General features: G+C 45.1%; 1 protein-coding gene across 1 annotated transcript in view; it reads left to right on the top strand.

Moving 5' to 3' along the window:
* Positions 1-21,015, top strand: part of Dync2li1 (dynein cytoplasmic 2 light intermediate chain 1) — a 32,436-nt gene that overhangs the window by 1,634 nt on the left and 9,787 nt on the right. The window contains exons 2-10 of the mRNA XM_032908752.1: positions 90-207; positions 4,489-4,523; positions 6,525-6,594; positions 10,866-10,954; positions 16,101-16,287; positions 17,082-17,150; positions 17,699-17,776; positions 20,410-20,486; positions 20,792-20,862. Coding sequence (XP_032764643.1) covers positions 90-207; positions 4,489-4,523; positions 6,525-6,594; positions 10,866-10,954; positions 16,101-16,287; positions 17,082-17,150; positions 17,699-17,776; positions 20,410-20,486; positions 20,792-20,862 — 794 coding nt within the window. The remainder of the gene's footprint in view (positions 1-89; positions 208-4,488; positions 4,524-6,524; positions 6,595-10,865; positions 10,955-16,100; positions 16,288-17,081; positions 17,151-17,698; positions 17,777-20,409; positions 20,487-20,791; positions 20,863-21,015) is intronic.

The raw sequence follows: 21,015 nt of genomic DNA, 5'->3' as shown, positions 1-21,015 counted from the left end.
TCTTACTGAAGTAAAATTTCTCTGCCGGAAATAAATATTTCTAAGGACTCCTTTCGCTTCTCTGCCGTTTGTGTTTCCTACTTATGCAGTGAAACTCTCTGGGAAATCGCGAAGGCCGAGGTGGAGAAACGGAGATGCCATGGAACTGACGGGGATGGAATGGAGATCGGAGAAAAATCTGTTTTCTTCATTGGCAGTAAAAATGGGGTAATGCTTTTAATATTCTTCAGTTCCACAGCTTAGCAAGGGACAAGTTTTACCATAATACATTGATAAAATTTACATATCTTTAATCAAATGTTCACCTCGACATTAGCATTAGAACGGGCTAATTATTGATTGGGGGAAGGTTATAACCATGAACAAAATGTTGGAAGACTTTCGACTATTTTTATGTCATAATTCGACACATTTGTGGCGTCTGCTTTGATTGCATATAAAGGCCAGGGTTCTCCGACGTCTCCAAGTCAGCACCTCAGTAAATCAGTCTCTTAATGGCGTTCACCATGCAGACCCAGTGATTTTGCTTTTAGGAATCTCAATGAAGGAACGATTGACTTGTGTTAGTGATATTATTAGAGACTTAGTCGTTGTGGAAGGTGTGTGGAAAATGAGGTGGTACTCCCCATCCTCTGTGAGGTCAACCAGGTGTACAGAAAATGCGGGATGTGGCCGCCCAGCAAGAGCAGGTCTGTCATGTCCGTGTATAGAATTCCTGCATTCCAGGAAAAACTACTAGCAACATTGTCTACAAAGGATCAAGGATTTTGAGCTTCCAGATACTAGAGCCTGTGTAGCATCAGGGTGGTTTCTCTTTGGAGTTAGAGTTACTATTCATTCTCTGAGCTTCATGCTTGCACATGAGGGCACTGACAGGAAGAAAGTAAGTTCTGAACCGGTGAGGGCAGTCTGAGAACCCCTTTTCTCAGCACCTCCTCAGAATTGCCTGCAGAACACCAGATATCCCCATTTGGGGTTTTCATCTTCATTATTATATTCATTATACTTACTGGCATAAATGATCATATAACAAGAAATAAGTTGGGGCTGAAGAAATGGCTGAAAAGCATTGGCTGCTCTTCCGGAAGAGCTGGGTCTGAGTTCTATCACCCACATGGCAGCTTTTAACTAACTAGCTGCTACTCCAGTCCCAAGGGCTCTTCTCAGGCAACAGGCATATGTGTACAGACATACATGCACGCAACACCCACATACACCTAAAACCATAAATAAACAAATAAAAATGAAATTAAAAATTAAAAAAATGTGTTTTGGAAGAAACTAATGTAAATTAAAATAAGCAGGATACAGATTTTATATATAATTTGATCTGTTGTATTAATGTGTTATACATTAATTAGTATGTAAAAGATAAACAATTTATGATAGTAAATGTTTAATCATTGTATTTTCATTTTATTTTTTATTTCTGTTCTTTCTGAATGTTCTCTTATTGGCTCACTCACTGCAGTTTTTAATTTAAATCTGAACATGCACACACAAACACATACATCAGAACACACAGACACATAAGTAAAATTCTCATGGGAATTACTTATCTTTACAGTTTTTAACCCAACATGCTGTATGAGTATCTCATGGATTTGCTGTTGTGAGCAGGGTCGTTTTCTTTCTTTTTAATATTTTTAATTTAAAGAATGTTTTGTTTTGTTTGGAGACTGTCTCCACTACATGTAGCGTAGGCTAGCCTTGACCATGCTTTCACTTCCCAGGGGCTGGAATTACCACACCAGTGGCTTTAATACTTGAAGAGTTTCCTGTTAGGACAGATACATAATAGAGTAACCAGTACTAGTCCGGGGTCCAGATAACCTGTGTCACATAAGATCTTCTGAATGAAGACTATCAGGAAGGGCTCTGCTAACACCACTCCCACACTGAGCGCCCACACCCTGTCATCTTCCACTCTCTGCAGTCGCCATTGTTTGGTTCGAGGTTGATGTTTGTGAGCTCACTCCTTTCATGGTAGCAATAAGTGACCTATATAAACCAGTTTTTGTTCTTTTTCCCTAATGTAAATTTAAGTGAGGTTTTTCTTTTGAAGTCTTAGGAGCACCTCCAGGGGCCAGAAGTTTCACAGATAGCGTTCTGTGCATAAACACCTGGCTCTGGGGTATTTTGTGAATAGATAAACATCTGACCAGTTTGTTTTGAAAGCTAAAGAGAAGAAGTAAATGCTTCTCTTGTTCTACTAACAGTGATCACCCTTTCTCAAAGTAGCAGATGAGAATGCCTTTTGGCCTTGCGTGTCTCCTTGTTCTCCTTCCAGCCACACCCTCATTCAGCAGCAAGTCTCTGCGGAACGCCTTCTGCACCAGCTGTGCAGGAGTGAAGGGCACAGTCTCTCCTGCGAGGGATGGTGGTAGTGTTTATACACCACACATGGAAACGCCAGAGACAGAGACAGTGAAATGGGGAGACCAAAAAAAGAGGCTCAGCCAGCGAGGCCGAGAGACCTTGGAAGCCTCCATGATCGTTTCTGTTTCCTACTGTCACCAACTCCCTGACAGTTGGGCTCATGTTTCAGAGAGTTCAGTCCTCATGGTGGGGAGGGCACAGTGGAACAGAGAAGTTCACGTCATGGCACCAGGAGCTAGAAAGAAGGAAATACAGAAAGGGGACAAAGGGGCATGCCTGCTCTACTTCTCCAGCCAGGCGCTCTGCCTCCTTTTCACAGCCTCCTAATAAAGCCATCGTGTGATGACCCCACCAGGGGAGTCATCCATCCAGTGTCAGTCATTGACCCCAGACTCTGCCAGTTGGCAATCAAGCCCCCAATACCTGAGGCCAGGGGAAACATATCATCCGAACCATGTCAGCACCTTAGAGAGAGCGAGAGCAAATGCTTGAGGGACAAGAAATAATGAAAATCATTGATTCAGACAAAGGGGTCAGGGCGGGTCCTGAGCATCCAGAACAGGAGTGGATCAGAGAGGGAGCGAGCTCGAGTGTGGTCTTCATGGTGGAGAGTAAGGTGAGGCTGGTCTGGTGAGCATCACGCACTTGAGGGGATGCAGGCACCAAGGGGGTGGCCACTGACATCGTAGTGAACAGTTGCCGCTGCGGACTTGAGAACAGAGGGGGCTGACGGTTTTGAAAGCCTGGTAGAGGACACACATCAGGGTCAGTGGGTTTTTAAGACCTCTCCTAAGGTTGCGGAGGCTGAGGTGATTTCCTGGAGAAGTGGCCGGAGAATGTTTCTGCATCTGCGATGTGGAAGTCGTGCCATTCCTGGTGGGGAATGGATTCAAGATAAAACTCTGGACATGACGTGCAGCTAACACAGGGAGAGGAAACTGCAAACCTGTCCATTAGAAACATGTGTAACATGGTTATGTCCATCAGTGTATGCACCTGTGCGTGTGTAGACATGACACGTGTGTGTGTGTGCGTGTGCGTGTGTGTGTGTGTGTGTGTGTGTGTGTATGTAAGGAAGCAGGAGGAGGCATTTCAAAATTGACCCCTTACCATGTAAATGTAGTTCTACATTACTGTACATAATAGCTGTATGGTCCTTATGTGACTTGTCTTAACTTGTCTGCTACATCGAGGTTTCCAGTGTTTCAGCATTGACCATACTCAGTGTGTATGTGTGTTTTATAGTATTACAAAAAGGTATTCGATCTCATCGTATTGCACATATGCTCTAGAGTGGTTTATTATATAGCCTGTTTAGGAAGGAGCAGGGGAGGGGGAAGAAGGGGGAAAGGAGAGAGAGAGAGAGAGAGAGAGAGAGAGAGAGAGAGAGAGAGAGAGAGAGAGTCTGTCTGTCTTTTGGCAAGTTTTCCAAACTTTTCCTTGGAGCCCAGGGACTTTCTGCTGTGGGGCTGCCCCTGCCGCTCTGCTCACATCTCTTCTTCCCAAGGAGTCATTTACTGTTTTTTCTCCACTGAACCAGTCTCTGGGTAGGATGTGGGTTTTGTTTCACAGTTAGTGGCCAGAGCCTATGTTTCTTGACTCCTAAAAAGGAAATTTAGGAGTCTAGAAATTCCTCTAGAATTGAAATCAAGTGCTCTAGCAGGATGTCGGAGCTGTCAGCCTCCAGAGTTTCGACTGCACATCCTGTGTTTGTGTGCGAGCTTTTGTCTTTATTTCCACTTCAACAATTAGGATGGAAACATTTTAGAACACTCTCGTCAGACTAACTAGTAATTAGCATTGCTGAGTAAAGACGGTTAAGACAGCTGTCAGGTGACCACGAGCGTGAGCTGTGATTTGCGGGTGTTTGTCATCTCTGGACTTGATAATTATAACAGGAGCGATGTGGTTACTCTGTGATAGAAAGTTGACAGCTCACTTCCCCCTTATCAAACTTTGACGCAATTCTGAAAGTTTCTAGTTTTTCCTTTCCAGGTGATTTATCATTCAAATCATTTTAAAAGCTATTTTGGGCCACAGTTACAAACACTAATAAAGTTTTACATGTGGGTGGCATTAACACAGTGTTCTTTCTTTCTTGATTTCTAGGGAAAGACTACGATTATTCTACGGTGTCTTGACAGGTAAGTGTTCTGTCAACCTCTCTTACACCCCATTCACGTTTGGTCCAGCCACAACAGAGCAAGTTAGGCATCCAAAGACGTGGAAGAAGGAATAATTTTGAGACTCAATATATCTAATTCCCAATCTTAATTACAACTCTAAAGATAGTCTGATCTCGAATATGACCTTTAAGAGTACCTTTAAAGATAAGAAGGCCGAGAGCATTCAGGGCGATGCTGGGTTGTCCTGCTTGCAGAACTCATGTCACCCAGCAACACAACCTCCAAAGGCACTCATCCTCTGGGGCGGGGCCGCTTTGGTATGTGAGGTCTTTTTATTCTGCCTAATCGATGAGCAGTGATTGTAATGAGTGTTCCCTATACTAAATCATCCAGTGTGACACTAGTTTAAGATAAAGAGCCACGAGCTGCGACAGTAGTAGAAATTGTTCATTTAAGCTCTCTTGTAGTGTACCCAGAAATGGGATAATTTGTCAAATTGTGGCTTAACCATGTTAGATGTTTTATTGTAGAGGAAGCATCTTGCTTCCTAAAAGAGCTATATCTTTAAGGAAATATAACTAAATAAAGCTTTGTATGTATACCAAGAGTATCTGCCAAGATAAAGTTCAAAATGCTCAACAAATAGAAATATACAGGTCACAGGGTTTAAATGTGTGGTCTTTGTTCTCCTAGCTTGAACTAATTATAATATTATTCAGCCTCAAAGGAAAGAAATCCAGCACAGGACAGCGCCTGCTTCTCTTGCAGAGAACCCAGGGTTGCTCCCCAACATCTTCATGGTAGCTCACAACTGTCTGTAACTCCAAGGGATCCAGATCCTCTGATCTCCACAGGTGCCTGGCATGCACATGGTGCTCACACATGCATGCATGCTACACACACATGCACATGGTACACACACATGCACATGATACACACACATATACATGGTGCACATGCATGCATGCTTATGATACACACACATGTTCATGGTATACACATGTGCTCATGGTACACACACATGCATGCATGGTGCACACACATGTACCTGGCACACACACATGTACATGGTGCACACATATACATGCATGCAGGCCCTACTCATCTACATAAAATAAGGAAGTCTTTAATTAAAAAAGGAAATAAATTCTGTCCTATTCTACAATGTATGTGAACTTTGAGGATACTATGCTGTGTGAACTAGGCCTATCAACAGACAAAGCTGTCCGATTGCTTCTGTATGGGAAGCAGTTAGAAGCAGAAGGAGAGTGGAGAAGCAGAGGCTGGGAGGAGGGGGCACGGGACATTGTTCAATGCATATGGAGTTGTGAAGTCGCAAGGATTAGTTCCACAGCAGTATGAACGAAGATGCCTCACACTGTAAACTACACACTTAGAAGGGTATGCCAGTAAGATTTAGTTCATATATTTCTTACAACATTTAAAACAGATATATACCACAAATTGCTTTCCAAACAATTTAAACTTGCTTAAGTAATTTATTAAATCATTTAAATATTTTCCAAATCGTCTGTTGGCTTTATGCCCTTGTTCATATAATTTTTTTCAACTCTCCTATTTGACTGAGATTTGAAATAAAGAACGACATAGAAATCTCCCACTGGTGTTCTTACATGGTGACAGCTTTAGGCTCTCAGCTCAAGGCTGAGAAAATGAGTCAGTATTTCCCACATGGTGTCCCCAGAGAGCTGGGGACGGAGCATGGCCCTTGGTGCTGTTAGCTCACTGCCTCTCCGCTGGCTCTGCAAAGCGCCCATCCATTCAGGAAGCAATATTCACTGCTGCCCCTGCACTACAGCCCCAGGACAGCATTTGAAGGGCGCGTTTACGTCTTGTGGAATAACGCCATTATAGCTTTACCTCAGTGCTAGTATGCATTATTAATATAAAATATTCAATGTGATTAATAAAGTGCTTAAGAGGAAGTGAAAATGGGTAGTTGTAGCTATGGAAACCAGGTGCACCACCATGCTAATAATGTCTGCCCTTCTTGTACAGGGATGAGCCGGCAAAGCCGACCTTAGCTCTGGAATACACGTACGGAAGGAAAACCAAGGGGCATAACACAGTGAGTCCATTTGAAGTCCTGTCTCAGGCCTTAGGCGGGAGGCCAGGGTGCCGAGACGGCCTGTGTCAGTATAGCAGTAAGCAGGCCAGTGGTGCACGGCACAGATGCGGGCTTTAACTTCATCCGCAGCTCAGCTGACGGGAAACCCACCTAATCTGTGGAGACATTTTGGCATTCTCTTTTCTATCTTAAAGTGTTGAAAAAATTATTTGCAATTTTTGTACAGTTCTTTGGCCTACTTATGCCAGTTTAATAGTGAGTTCCTTGTATTATATGTGGTGCTTTTGCTTTGGGGTTTGGGGGGTTGGAGGTTTTGGTTCGGTTTTGATTTTTTTTTCCACTATGTATCTCAGACTGGCCTGAAACTCATTATGTAGCCCAAGATGGCCCCAAATTTGCAATCCTTATGAGTATTGCCAAGTTATGTTAAGTTATAGACACATGACAACAGGCCCAGCGTGCAGTGAGAGTTCTTTGGAGTTTGATGGTATAGGGTTCTTTGCCCACTTACAATACAGATGGCCCTTTTTCTATTTTTCAAATAAAAATAACACTATTACTGCTGCCATTCTTTTTTTTTTCTTTTCTTTTCTTTTTTTCGGAGCTGGGGACCGAACCCAGGGCCTTGCACTTGCTAGGCAAGCGCTCTACCACTGAGCTAAATCCCCAACCCCCTACTGCTGCCATTCTTATAATTTTAAAATTATTTTTAAATTTGTCATATGATACATTTTGAACATGCTTTCCTTTCTCCAAGCCCTCCCAGATCCTTCCTACCTCTCCACTCACCCAGATTCATATTCTTTCTCTCTCTTAAAGGGGGGGGGTGGGACTGAAGCAAACAAAAAAAAAGACAAGAAGACAAAAGACACCAACCCATAACTTAACAACAAGAGGCACACAGGAAAACATGGAGTCATTCTGCATTTGTCCACTCCGCTCTGGAGCATGAGGCCTGCCGGGGGTGTGGCTGATATACCTACCCAGTGGCACGGCATTGGCTCTGAGAACTCATCTTCCCTCTCCCAGCAACTGCAAACAGTGTCTCCGTCAGGAACCTGGTGCCCCTTCCCTGCCCCGTGCTGGGGTTTTCTCTAGCTTGAACTTGTGCGGTCCTGGTACATCCCATCATGGTCTCTGTGAGCTCGTGTGTGCATCAGGCAGCCCTCTTGTGTCTGGAAGATGTTTCTGTGGGGTCATCCACTGTTCCTGGCTTGTAGCCATCCTCTTCAGCATAGATCCCTGAGCCTTTCCCGAGAGGTTTAATAGAGACAGCCACTTGGGGCTGAGTGCCCAGGTCTCTCACTGTCTACATTGCCCAGGAGGTACCCACCATGACACAGTAGGTCTCTGCTGCTAGAAGCTTCTCTGGGGGGATCTGGGCAGTGCACTAACCTGCGGCTATACCTGTTGTTAGGAGCCATGGTTTTGCTGTGTTCACACAGAAGAATAAGAGTAGCAGGCTTTCCCCAAGCTCGTGATCTATCTCAGGTTAATGTCCTCATGGGGCAGTCTGACATGGGGTCTACCTCATGGAGGAGGCCGTAAATCCAATTAAAAAGAGGTTGGTTGCTCCCATAACCTTTGTGGCAGTTTTGCACCAGTGTATCTCACAGGCAAGTCGCTGTTGTTGAGTTTGTAGCTGGGAGATATGGCGGTTGTTATTTTCCTCTGATACACTATGAACGCTAATCCGAAGGCATGAGACCTCTGGTTGAGCACAAGGTCAGTTCTCCATGTTTGATGACATGGGGCCCTACCATCCAGTCGTGGGGGGTAAACAGTGACAGTGTCAAAGCCTGTGAAGTTTGATGGTTGTGGAGGTGGTCTGTGGGACCTCTGTGGCCAATAACTCAACAAAATGTAACCCATTTCTAGATTGAAGGTTTTCCTTGGTAGCACATAATCTCTAGTGGAATTTGCTTCCCTCCCTCATATGGTAACTCCCAGTGTCTTGTTTTAATGATGTGTTTGCATGTGTATCTTTGTGTGGGTATTCGCAGGAGTCAGGTGCCTGTAGAGACGAGAAGAAGGCACTGGCTTGCCAAGAACTGGAGCTACAGGCATTCGGAGCTGCCGGATGTGGATGCTCAGAACAGAGGCAGGGTCTTCTACAAAGGCCATGAGCACTCTTAGCTCTGAGCTCCACCCCTTGGTGCTTCTGTTTTATTTTAGGGACAGGTTGGTCTCTCACCCCAGAATGGCCTTGAGTTCGCACTCCCCCTGCCTCAGACCTTCTGAGGGATGATATTGGAGGTGTAAATCACCATGTCCACATTATGAGTTACTTTTGACTTCTCTAGAGATCTTTTAAAAAATATGGGGCTTGTACTAAATTATTAGTGGTTTTAGTTTTTTGTTTTTAAATAGAGTTGGGATTGTAGCTCAGGGTTAGAGGACTTGCCTAGAATTCTTTACTCCTGAATTCAACCTCTAGATTGTTGGGAGGGAAAAACTATAAAGTGGTAGCACTTCTGGAGACCACAGGCCTAATTGAGTCTGTTTTCTACCTGTTTTAATATCTGTTCAGAAGATGTTAGAAACTGTTCAGCAGAGAGGAAGAACACAGAGTAATATATGGTATGGTATGGGACAGAAATCCCTAGGTGAAAATTGCTTTTGGATGCCTCACAGCCAAGGTCGTTTCTTAGGTGTGTGAAGGACAGTGTGAGCAGGAGGGTCTATTACTTCCATACAAAAACACATTCGTATAGAATGATCTAGTACAAATGTTTGCTCACTAGAGGGTGAACTATAGGGTTGTATGGCAGGACAAACCCACAATCCCAGCACTCAGGAAGTGGAAGCAGGTGGATCTTGATGAGTTCAAAGTCAACCTAGTCTATGTAGTAAGTTCCAATCCAACCAGGACTGTGTAGTGAGACCTTGTCTCACAAAATAGAAAAGAAAGAAAGAATTTTATGACAGATGTAAATGTACAAGAATCAAAAGTGCCTGCGATTGCTTTCTGGATCTACCAACGAAAGTGGGTTATTTAAACCGAGAAATGAAAAAGGGTTATTAAAACCGAGAAATTAAAAAGAAAAGAACACACTGAGATTCAGGAGAATCTCATTTTTGTGATTCACGTGGATTATGATGGGAGCTATCTTTTTTATGGGAAACTTGAAACTGCTCTCACAAACTTAACTTCCGAGAAAGGCTATAAAACTTTGCTTGGTGACATTGTGAAGCAAGAGAGATTTTCCAGTGAAAACTGACTCATTCCACAAACATTAGTGATTCAGTATCAACAATAGTAAAACGGTTTTAGAGATTACGAGAATTTGTCCCGATGAAAGGAAAATAACAAATATTCCTCTAAAATGCGTTAACTGCCATTTGCCATCTGCGTTCATGGTAGCAGGTCATGAAAGCCCAGATGACAACTGCCTGGCACTTGTGTTCCCTCTAAACTTTGGACCATGGCGCAGGGATTTTCTAAATCTGTTCTCAGAGCATCACATCTTTGTTGATTAAATGTTTCATTATGAGTTCTAGATGGAGACATACTGTCGCCCCGTACAGGACAAAGTGCTTGCTCCTCAGAGCCTTTGTTGACGATGGCGAGACGCCCCAGTGAGCAGTCCTGAGGTGGGCCTGGATCACACTGGTTAAAACTGCATGGCGAGCTGGCCTTGTCAGTCCCCTCTTAGCTGAAGAGTCCTCCAAATGGAGAGGTGTGGCTAGCCTTTCCCAGAACGGTTTTGCTCAGGCCTAGGTTAGCTTAGGCCCTACCTGTGTAGCTCACTCGTGAGCATCTGCATTTTTAGATCAGAATGCTCTGCCTCCCTGCTATATGTCCATGGAGAATCCCAAGTGTGCTAAACTGAATAATTATACCTAAATTTTATTTAAGTGCATATTTTTGTGATATTGTTATTTATAAAGCCAGGAGCACTGTGTATACTTTCTATAAGGTATAAACAGAGTTGGTATTTATTTTCACAGAAAAGTGTGTATCGTTGACAGTTCCTTTGTTCTTTGGAATGTATTTGCTGTATTTCAAGGTATGAATAGAGGAAGGAAGAGTTTCCAGGATGAAGAAAGGGTTCGTGAGGGCAGAATATTTTGTATCTATAATTATTACTGATAGGTGCTAATTAAGTATAACAGAATACTTAAAAGTTTAAAATTGAATTTTTTTTTCTTTTCTTTTTTTCGGAGCTGGGGACTGAACCCAGGGCCTTGTGCCTGCTAGGCAAGCGCTCTACCACTAAATCCCCAACCCCTAAAATTGAATATTTTTTAAACCCTCTATTTTCTTTCAGCCAAAAGACATTGCTCACTTTTGGGAGCTGGGTGGAGGAACCTCGTTACTGGACCTAATCAGCATCCCAATTACGGTCGACACCTTAAGGTGAGTGGAAGTCACAGGCTTCCTTCGGTGACAGTTTTAAATTGTCTGGGGTGACTGCAGCCCCTTCCTTCTCATGAGCTCGGACTGCACCACTTCCAGATAAGTCCTGAAGGACCCGAGGCTCCGGCCAGGGCTGACTGAGGCTTGTCCTGCCAGCCGTGTACTTTACAAACCTGCCTGCAGGGAAGAATGTTGAATAGCATTTGGTGATGAATTCATTTTCAAAAGTATGAAAAGCTTGATTCTTTCCAGTCGTCTTAGTGTGAGTTAACTCAGTGGGATTCGGCTTCAGCTGGCTGGTGTCAGCCTCCCGTGGAATTTAACACCAGTGTTACCGGCCTCCATCCAAAGGATGCCTGTGTTGAAGAGGAGAGGTCTCTCTACCGACTTTTAAGAATCAAGGCCAAGGGGTAAACCCCAAACCCACAGACGCTCCCACACATTGGCCATATCAGATGTGGAAACTTGTGACATTCTGTGTTGCTGGGGCCTGATCCTAGCCAAGAAAAAAAATAAATCGAGTTTGGAATATTTCTTATTAGAGATTAACACAAACCCTTGCTCTTGCCTGCACCAAATACAGAGGACCCAGCAAGTCTTTGTCACGCTTCAGGCATGAAGAGCCCTAGGGACCAAATCACATCTTCTTTCCAAGACAGTTGCATGTCCCAAGTTATCTGGATCCAGGTCAGACTGGCTTTCCTTAACCAGCAATGTCTTCCTTTTAGTGAAATGCAGTTCATTCTCACTCGTTTTGAGATAGGGTCTAACAATATTGCCCCAGTAGCTTCCAACTCACAGAGCTCCACCTGAATGCCTTCTGAGTACTAGGATTAAAAGCATGCATTATCACGTGTGGTGTTCGTGTGCGTGTAGGTGTGCACGTGTGTGCCTATGTATCTGCGTACGTGTATGTGTGCGCGCACATGGGATTTGCACACAAGTGCGTGTGTTGTGTATATGTGTGTGCACATGTGTATCTGAGTGCCTGTGACCGTAGAGACCAGAAGAGAGCATCAGATCTCCCAGAGCTGGAGGCATCCAATATGGCCTGGGGCTCCACAAACTAGAGTCTTCTTGTCAGCAGGCTTCCTTACCGTTAGGCTGTGCAGTGAGGGGCAGGAAGCGGATGTCTCCACTGCTGTTCAGTAGGCTCTAGTCCCAGTGAAGAAATGGACCTGCTAGCAAGAGTGAGAGCAAGCAGACAGAGAGCCAGCTTGTCTCTCATGCCTTTCATAGGTTGGCAGCAGATGATGCGGCCCAGGTTAAAGGTGGATCTTCCACCTCAGGGATTTAGATTTAAAACAATCTCACACGAGCTCATCCAGCTACTTGGGTTTTAGTTCATTCCGATTGTAGTCAAGTTGATGACTAAGAACAGTCACCACAGGCTCCACTGGACGAGACTGAGTTGTCCTTTGTAAGGTTATAGCAGCTTTCAGTCCCATGTGGTGCAGACCCATGCAGCCCTGTGTGTGCTGCCTCGGGCTCTGAAGTTCCTATGTGCACAGAGCTGCTGACTTCGGGGCCGCGTTTCCTCAGCTTTCCGTCCCCTCTGCCTCCTCTTCAGCAGGGTTTCCTGAGCCCTGAGGGCAGAGGTGTTCAATAGAGACAGTGAGTTAGGCCTGAGTGACCCAAGGACTCTCACTCAGGGCACAATGTCTGGCTGTGGGTCTCTGTGTATCCTGAACTGTTTAGTCTTGGGTTCTTGGATATGCAGACATTGTTGGGTTGGGCTCCATCGTCCACAGTGGGCACTAAATTAAATCAGATATCAGTTATTCCTCTTACAGGCTTTGTGTCCTGCTGCACCAGCGTGTCTTGTAGGCAGGACACCGCTGTACGTAGAAGGACTGAGTTCGCCTTGCATTTCTCCTTTGGTAGTGCGCAGAGTGCCTTGCTCTGAAGACGCTAGCCCATGGGGTGAAGGCTCTGTGCAGTCACCAGTTGATTTCTCCATGTTCAACGAGTTGTGTAGATGCTGTCTTCAGCAATGTTGCCAGTGCGTGGACAGCAGCCTACAGTCTTGACAACAGCCCAGGCTGTTTGGGGTTCCCATGGGGCCCCGTTGGCCAACAACTCATTTAGACGTAACCTGTTCCCAGTACTACATTTGGTGGCAAGATGTTCAGTTAGGCTTTATATATACATGGAGGTCCTCGGTTTCTGCTTATAAATCCCTTTTCCCTGGGACATTAAGGTGTTGTGGGGTTTTGTTTGTTTGTTTCTTTGGTTTTGCTTTGTTTTGTTTTCTTTTCTTTTTGGGTTGGTTGGTTTGTTAAAAAACTTTACAACTACATAGTTTTACATTTGACTTTGCTGTTGTTCCTCTTCTTCTCCTCCCTCTCCTCCTCCTCCTTCCTCCTCTTCCTCCTTTTCTCCTCCTTCTTTCTTTTTCCCAGACAGGATTTCTCTGTGTATTCCTAGCTCCCCTGGAACTCTAGTCCATGCTGGCCTCAAACTCAGAGCTTCCCTTTGCCTTCTGAGTGCTGGGATCAAAGCTGTCACTTTCTTTAATGGCCATAAGCAAAGCTTGCTAGGAATTAGCATGGTTTGTAGGTGACCGTTGAGAAGAGGCAGAAGAGTGGAAATAATGAGAGTGGGGAGGAGCTGAAGGCCCGCTGTCACCTTGTGTGGCCAAGAGGCTGGAAGGCTGCAAACAGAGGCCCACTTTTCCTGTACGAGGCCAGACTTGCACTCGACCTTACTCTTCCTCACGTAATCTGAGACGGGGCCAGACAGACTTTCGGAAATTCGGGGTTCGACAAGAAGTGAAAACCTTGCATGTTTCTTTACCTCACTGTGTCAGGTCTGAGATGTTCTGTCCCTGTGCTCCAGGACAGCAGGAGCCAGTTTTGGAAGAGGAAAAGGACCCAGGTTATAATGAATTAAGCCCAGGTCTGGGTCCAAAGTCAGTTAGTGAGGATCTCACTTCATGTAGTTGCTAACCACAGAGAATTTTTTTTTGTTGTTGTTCTTTTTTTCGGAGCTAGGGACCGAACCCAGGGCCTTGCGCTTCTTAGGCAAGCGCTCTACCACTGAGCTAAATCCCCAACCCCGAGAATTTTTAAACTGGAATTAGTTTGACATAATTTCCTTGTTTTGAGTTAACTCCAGCAAACTGAGAAACTGATATATTGCCACACGCAATTAGATATTGTTTACCCTTGACATAATGTTTCTAGAACAGAATGTTTCCACAGGCTTTGATTTTTACGGGTCCACGATTCGCTGAATCCTGTCTCAGGATTCAGATAGCGTGTAAACACAAAGGATGTTTTATTCTGCAGAGTCCAGCATGCTGGGGTCTCCCATCACCAAGACAGAGAGACACCCAAGTGAGCTCGCAGGCCTGGTTTAAAGCACATTAGGGAACTCTGGGGTAGGTGACCTCTATGTTAATCTGTTGGGTCCATCTCCACAGACATTCCATCACTGGGGTGTGGGGGCTGGGAACTGTTGCTGACCCATTGTCCTTGCCTCAGGCTAGGTGGTGTGGCAGCTCCTGAGGCCTGGACATGTCTAGAATTGCCCAGTTCTTGGAAACAGAGATCTAGGCCTAGTCTCTTTAACTGCTGATTTGAAGCCTTCTCAGATTAACTTGCAGATTTAAATGCTCTAGCATTTCCTGTGGTCTGGTCTCACGTTAAGAATTGCTAAGCTGTTTCCTTAGCTAACATTTGCCATGAAGAAGGCACAGAGCAATACAGTACTAGAAACAAAAAGTTAGCTAATCCGTTTCTGTTCTGCCTATTTTCAGGGTTAATTCAGGGTTAGTATGATTTTTTATATTGTACTACTTGACCATAGTACAAGGGTTCACAAGTCTTTTAAAAAACAAAAACAAAAACTCTTTTAGCTTTATGCTAAAGCTCTAAGAGTAAAATTAGTAAAACTTCTTTACTACTACACACTACACACTTAGTATATGACTGCACAGAGAGGCAGACATTTATAAACTTAATCAGGTGACATAGAAATGACAGGAATTTTACAGATATGTTTGATAACTAGTATCTAAAGGATCCTTACTAAACTGAGACCACAGGGACAGAATTTAGATACTGTTTTGTGTGAATTACCCAAAATACCGGTTTGACTGACCCCACAAAAAGCCTGAATAGCATCATTTTGTGTCCTATTGGAATATTTGCCTGTTGAGTAGGGCTGCTGTATCTGAGCTGGGCGTGAGGGTGCACAACTCTGATGCTCGCACCTGAGAGGCAGACACAGGCGTATCTCTGTCACCATTCCATTTTTTAAATTTTTAAAAACTTTCTATCGGTGCACCTCATGCCTGCAGTACCTACAGCGGCCAGCAGAGGGTGTCAGACACCCCCCCACCCCCCCCACCCCGGAACTAGAGTCAGATGTTTGTGAGCCAGGGACTTGAACCTTCCCTTTCTGGAAGAACAGCCAGGGCTAACTGCTGAGCCATCCCTCCATTCCTTTTATTTTCCCCTTGGCAATAGCATAGCTCTTTGGAGTTATTGGAGTCTTTTTGTAATGGGTTATTTTGTTGTAGAGATTAGATTCAGATTTGTTTAATATGTCGGAGTGGAGTCCATGGCCTGTGGCGATGGCAGTGTCCTCTGCTAACAGAGTTGTGCTGTCCGAGAGACAGAGCAGTATAGTCTGGAAGACAGACGACTTTGATTTAAAGGCCCTTCTTCAGTTACTAGCTATATAGATATATGCTTCTATTTTCAGATCCATAAAATGGGACACATCTTCTAGGGAGGCTGCCTAGGAAAAGCTTAAGTGAACCTGTTAGTTTCCCTGTGAGGCTCATCAGTGTGTCCGTTCCCTTCTGTTTATATTGCATTGCTGCTGACCGTGGCATTGAGATTATTTTTGCTCCTCTTCTGTGGAGCACCAGGTAAAATTAGGTCTAAACATGGCATCGCCGGAGCGGTTTGAGCTCAGCTTCTCTGTGTGAACTGGATGGTTCTGAGCTGTAAGAACCAGCAGTGAGCACCAGTAGGATAGGACAGCAGAGCACAGAAGGCTGTGAGCGAGTTCTCACTCCATTTTGGAGTAATGGCATGCTGGGAATTTTTACACATTAGATAAATTTCAGGACATTCGTGGCTCAAAACAGTCACCTTGGGACTCTCTTTGTTTAAAGCTGTTTTAATCTCTTTAGGACATTTTCTATTGTTCTTGTTTTGGATCTTTCCAAACCTAATGATCTTTGGTCCACCATGGAAAATCTGTTGCAAGCCACAAAAAGCCACGTAGACAAGGTGACAATGAAGCTGGGCAAGGCCAACTCGAAGGCCTCGTCTGAGATGAGGCAGAGGATGTGGAGCGTCATGCAGAAGGACCATCCGGTGAGCTCTCTGCCTCGCTCTGGCCTTGGCACCACAGAGTGGCGGCGGCTTTGGGATGAAGCCTCTTTCTTTTCTGCACGACTTAACATTGTTTGATGTAAATGAACCGCTTTACCAGAAAATGAGGGAATTTATAAAGCTCATAAGAGTGGCAGGAGGAGAAGATCCAGACGACGATGTCTCCTTGTCAGATATCTGCCGTGTTTACTGCGGTGTGCCTGGCCTCAAGAGAAGTGGAGTTCAGAGTAGAATCTTGATATGGATTTTATAATCTCTGTAAGAGGAAGATGAAAATCCAGGTTGAGCTGAGGAGGACTGAAGCTACAGACTGAAGCAGGGGCAGAGGTTCCACTGCCTCCCCAGCGCCGTAGGTTAGAAACTCCTTAGCGACGTAGGTAAACCACATAGGAAAGCCAGGCGGAGGTGGCCACCACCCCTGATCATCCCAGCACTCGGGAGGCAGAGGCAGGCAGATCAGAGGTCGAGGTCAGCCTGGGCTACAAAACAAGTTCCAGGACAGCCACGGCTACACAGAGAAACCCTGCCTTGGTAAAAACCAAAACAACCCAGAATAGCAGGCCACGGAAGTGAATGAGCACCGTGAATTAAGATAATTGCCATCTCTGGCTTTACACTTAGAATATAGCACAAAGTGAAAGTTAATGTCATGGCAAACTCTGTGACAGAAAGTATGGTCAACATCAGTGAAGTGAGAAGAGGTTTTCTGAAGTAAATAGAGATTCCAAAGAGACTAGCAATGCACAGCTAAAGTAGGTATATGTGTTTATTAACAGGATCGTGAATTAATTGACCCATTTCCAATACCTCTGGTCATTATTGGAAGTAAATATGACATTTTCCAGGTAAGTGCTTCCACATCTAGCTGTTTATTGGGCGTGTGTAGCTGTGCTTTTGTGGGGTGGCATGAAAATGACGCAATGAGAAGAATAGCTCTGGAAGGGACCGGCTCAGAGCCCCCCCCTCTAAAAGGTTGTAGAGAGGACGATGTAGTGCGGACACCCCAAGGAGGTAAAGAAAATGAGCGTTGGTTAGAACGGGGCGAGGCGGAAGACTTAAACAAATCTTGAGCGCTGAGGGAGAAGATTTCCTTCCCAACTTTAAATTGAGGAAAGTAGGAAATTAGTTTCTTCTTATCTTGGCTTGTCAGAGAGTCCTTAGGGTATTGCGCAGGATGAAATGTGTGCCTCTATCTGGGCTCTCTGAAGCCAGCGCTTAAACAGATCTGATAGCAGCGGGAGGCCGCGGCTCGTTCAGTCTCCTGACGTGAACGTGGGGGTGACCGAGCCGCACTCCTCAGGGTGGGGATTTAAAAACAAATAATGTGTTTCTCCCCGAGTGAGCTGGTGAGACCTCTGGCTTATTTTTTCCTTTTAATAATTTTCTTCCACAGGATTTTGATCCTGAGAAGAGAAAGGTGATCTGTAAGACCCTGCGCTTTGTGGCACATTACTACGGAGCCTCGCTGATGGTCAGTGCTCCCCTGTCCTCTGGGCTCGCACGCACGGAGAGGAAGGAGTGTAGGAAGGAGACGGAAGGCTGCACAGACGGAATAAGATGCTAGGCTCACCCGCCCCCGTCCTTCCAACTTCCAAAGCTCTGCTCCCTCCTGCAGGCCCTTAGACGGGGCCTCTGCAGAACACTCTGCCCATGGCCTCTCCTCCCTCCATGGCCCCTCCTCCCTCCATGGCCCCTCCTCCCTCCATGGCCCCTCCTCCCTCCATGGCCCCTCCTCCCTCCATGGCCCCTCCTCCCTCCGTGGCCCCTCCTCCCTCCGTGGCCCCTCCTCCCTCCGTGGCCCCTCCTCCCTCCGTGGCCCCTCCTCCCTCCGTGGCCCCTCCTCCCTCCGTGGCCCCTCCTCCCTCCGTGGCCTCTCCTCCCTCCGTGGCCTCTCCTCCCTCCATGGCTTGTATCTGTACGCCTGGGCGAGCGTCAGAGAGACATTGGTGTGTTCACACATTTTTATTCTTATCTTCAAGAATTAGAGTCTGTATTCCCTCAAAGGAAGGGTGGAAGGGAGAAACTTTGTTTTTATGTAGAAACAATGCTGGTGTAGAGGTTAAAACCATAACTTTTGCAGTCGAACTGCCCAGATCATTGTCAGGGTGACCGACCCCTTATTAGACACATAATTAGGCAACCCACTTCCGCCTCCTCTCCTCTCAGGTAAACACAGATGGGAACAGTGCCTGCCTGCTTCATGCAGAGCAGCGAAGGGGTGTGAGGGGTGTGAGGGATGTGAGAGGTGTGTGGGGTGTGTGGGGTGTGCGGTGTGTGTGGGGTGTGCGGGGCGCTTAGTGTAGGGTCTGAAACATGGATTTAGCAAAGGTGGGAAGAGCGGGACACACTCAAGAGGTGGGGCAGGAGGCCCTCAAGTGCAAGCAATCCAAGTCATGCAGTAAGACCCTGTCTCAAAAACACGGAACTGTAATTCTCTTCTGGGGTAAGCCAGATCTTGCTTATCCTTTAAACAAAAGATTAAATATAAAATAATTTTGCTGAAAAATACCTTAATTTCTGAACTGCTTTTGCTAAGCAAACTTAAAATGTCCATTAAAAGATTAGTTGTGGGACTTAAAATAGTCTACCTTTTTCAGGCCTGTATAATGAGACCCTGTCTCAAAAAACAAAAACGAAGCTACCTTAGCTTTTGTGGAAATAGCTGGTGAGTCAAGCACTAAGAGAAATGTACAGACGCCATGGTGGGGGCGGGGCCTTTTGCTTCCACAGCTGAAGTGCTGTGCATTCTGTTTAATTTCGATTTCCATGCGTTTAGAGCATTTCACGTTCCTTATGTGTCAGCCTGATGGAAGGCTTGGAAAGCCTTTCAGCCATTTTGAAAAGAACCAATGGGGAGGAAGTTTCTAGTTAGAACACCTCTGCTAATGAGTGGAGAGGCGCATCGTACCCGGCCATGGTCTAAAAGTGGAAGGGGTGGCTCTGGGTGGGGACAGGCGGGTCCCACACTGAGCTGACTCAGGAGCACCCACTGTGTGTGGAGGGGTTTGAGAGGCAGCAGGTGAAGAGTTAATGAGAAAGCTCGAACGCTCTCCCACCCCTCCATCCTGGGAAACATTTGTGCTTAGGTTTTCTCCTTGCCCATATAATAAAAACAAAGTATTACAAAGTTATAGTTTAAATCAGTAACAACATATTAATTATATTGTAATAATATATAATTTCTTAGTAAAACTAAGTACAACAATCTTTTTAAGTTAAAAACCTCCCTATTTTTAAATATCACATGATAAACGTGAGCATTATTGAATTCTTTGTTTAAATGAGTGGGTCTGAATGAATTTGTACCCCCTTACATACTTCCTCTGTGAGCCTTTTCTTATGCCAGAATTAAAGTTGCTTGTGACTGCCACGGGAACCAGAAAGCTGGTATCTTTACTTCACACAGCTGAGCCACTCTCCTTGCCTTTGAATGGCAAGGAATTGGAGGCAAACAGGGACCAGCAGTCTGCAGAGAAAGCTCGGATGTCTGCTTACACCTGCATCAGAGCCTAACTCTTGGCAGGACCGCCTTTCACCGACCTGAAATGCTGCCGTTTGGTCCTCTTAGATCTACCCAGAGAGGATTCACTAGTTCTGTTTTTTCAGGCTCTACAGGCAACTCAGAAAAGAAGCTAAAAAGTCAATTCAGGCAGCACCAGTGTGACTGTCCCCGCCTGCAGCTGCCACACAGCCACCTTGTTGGCAGCAGGGTGCCTGCAGATGCCACAGTTACCTTTACTATACGCCTCTCGTTGTCTAACTAACCCAGTTAGATTGGGGGAGTTTTTCTTTTAGAGCATAGTAAGACTGCTCATGTCAACACACACCACAAACATTTCAGCAAACACAAATGTACAAACTAAAAACAAATTCTGATTGTTGAAGTGGTGAAATGATTGGTGAGCTCACAGGGGTCCTTTCCACATCACGCACTCATGAACTCTGGGTACCGAGGCAAGCTTATTGCGCTCGCTTAAAGAGCTTCTGTTTTGTCTACTCAGATGTAAGTGTTTTGAGGAAAAGACGTTGCTCTGGTTCAGAGCTGGGCTTTACTGTTAGAGGATGAGAAAGCAGAGTGTGATTTATCTCCTGTTTGTCTCTAAGTTTACCAGCAAATCAGAAGCTCTGTTACTGAAGATGCGCGGTGTCATCAACCAGTTGGCATTCGGTATTGATAAGAGGTATTGGTACATATTTTCCAATCAGTTCCCCCTGTTCCCGGGTGTCTGTGTCTCCCGCCACCTTACCACTTTCCTCTGCTTGTGATTTTCCTCTATTAATTTTTAGCACGTGTCTTCTCTGGCTTTGTTCTTGCTCGTGGTTTGAATTGGCTATGGTGTTTGTCTGTCACAACCAGTGTTATTGGTCCATTTGGGTCATTGCTTTTATCCATGACTTAAATGAACATGGTCCTTGTATTTACACTAGAGCATGGCAGCGTATTCAGTTGATGAACTAAATTACAATCTTTTTCTTTGCCATACAGCAAATCAATGTGTGTGGATCAAAATAAACCACTGTTTATCACAGCAGGATTGGATTCTTTATGTCAAATAGGTTGGTGAACTTATTAATATTGCTTAATCTTTTTAAGTTGCTTATTGATTTCCTCCTCCTGCCTCCTTGGTCTCCAGCACACCACCATTTCTGGCTTCGTTTTCTGACAGTTATCTGCATATGCATTTATTCGTATACCCAGAATTGATGACG

Source organism: Rattus rattus, chromosome 7, assembly GCF_011064425.1.
Source record: "Rattus rattus isolate New Zealand chromosome 7, Rrattus_CSIRO_v1, whole genome shotgun sequence".
In the NCBI taxonomy this organism is placed as follows: Eukaryota; Metazoa; Chordata; class Mammalia; order Rodentia; family Muridae; genus Rattus; species Rattus rattus.
The sequence above is the reverse complement of the archived record's forward strand: the minus strand, read 5'-3'. Positions and strand labels throughout refer to the sequence as shown.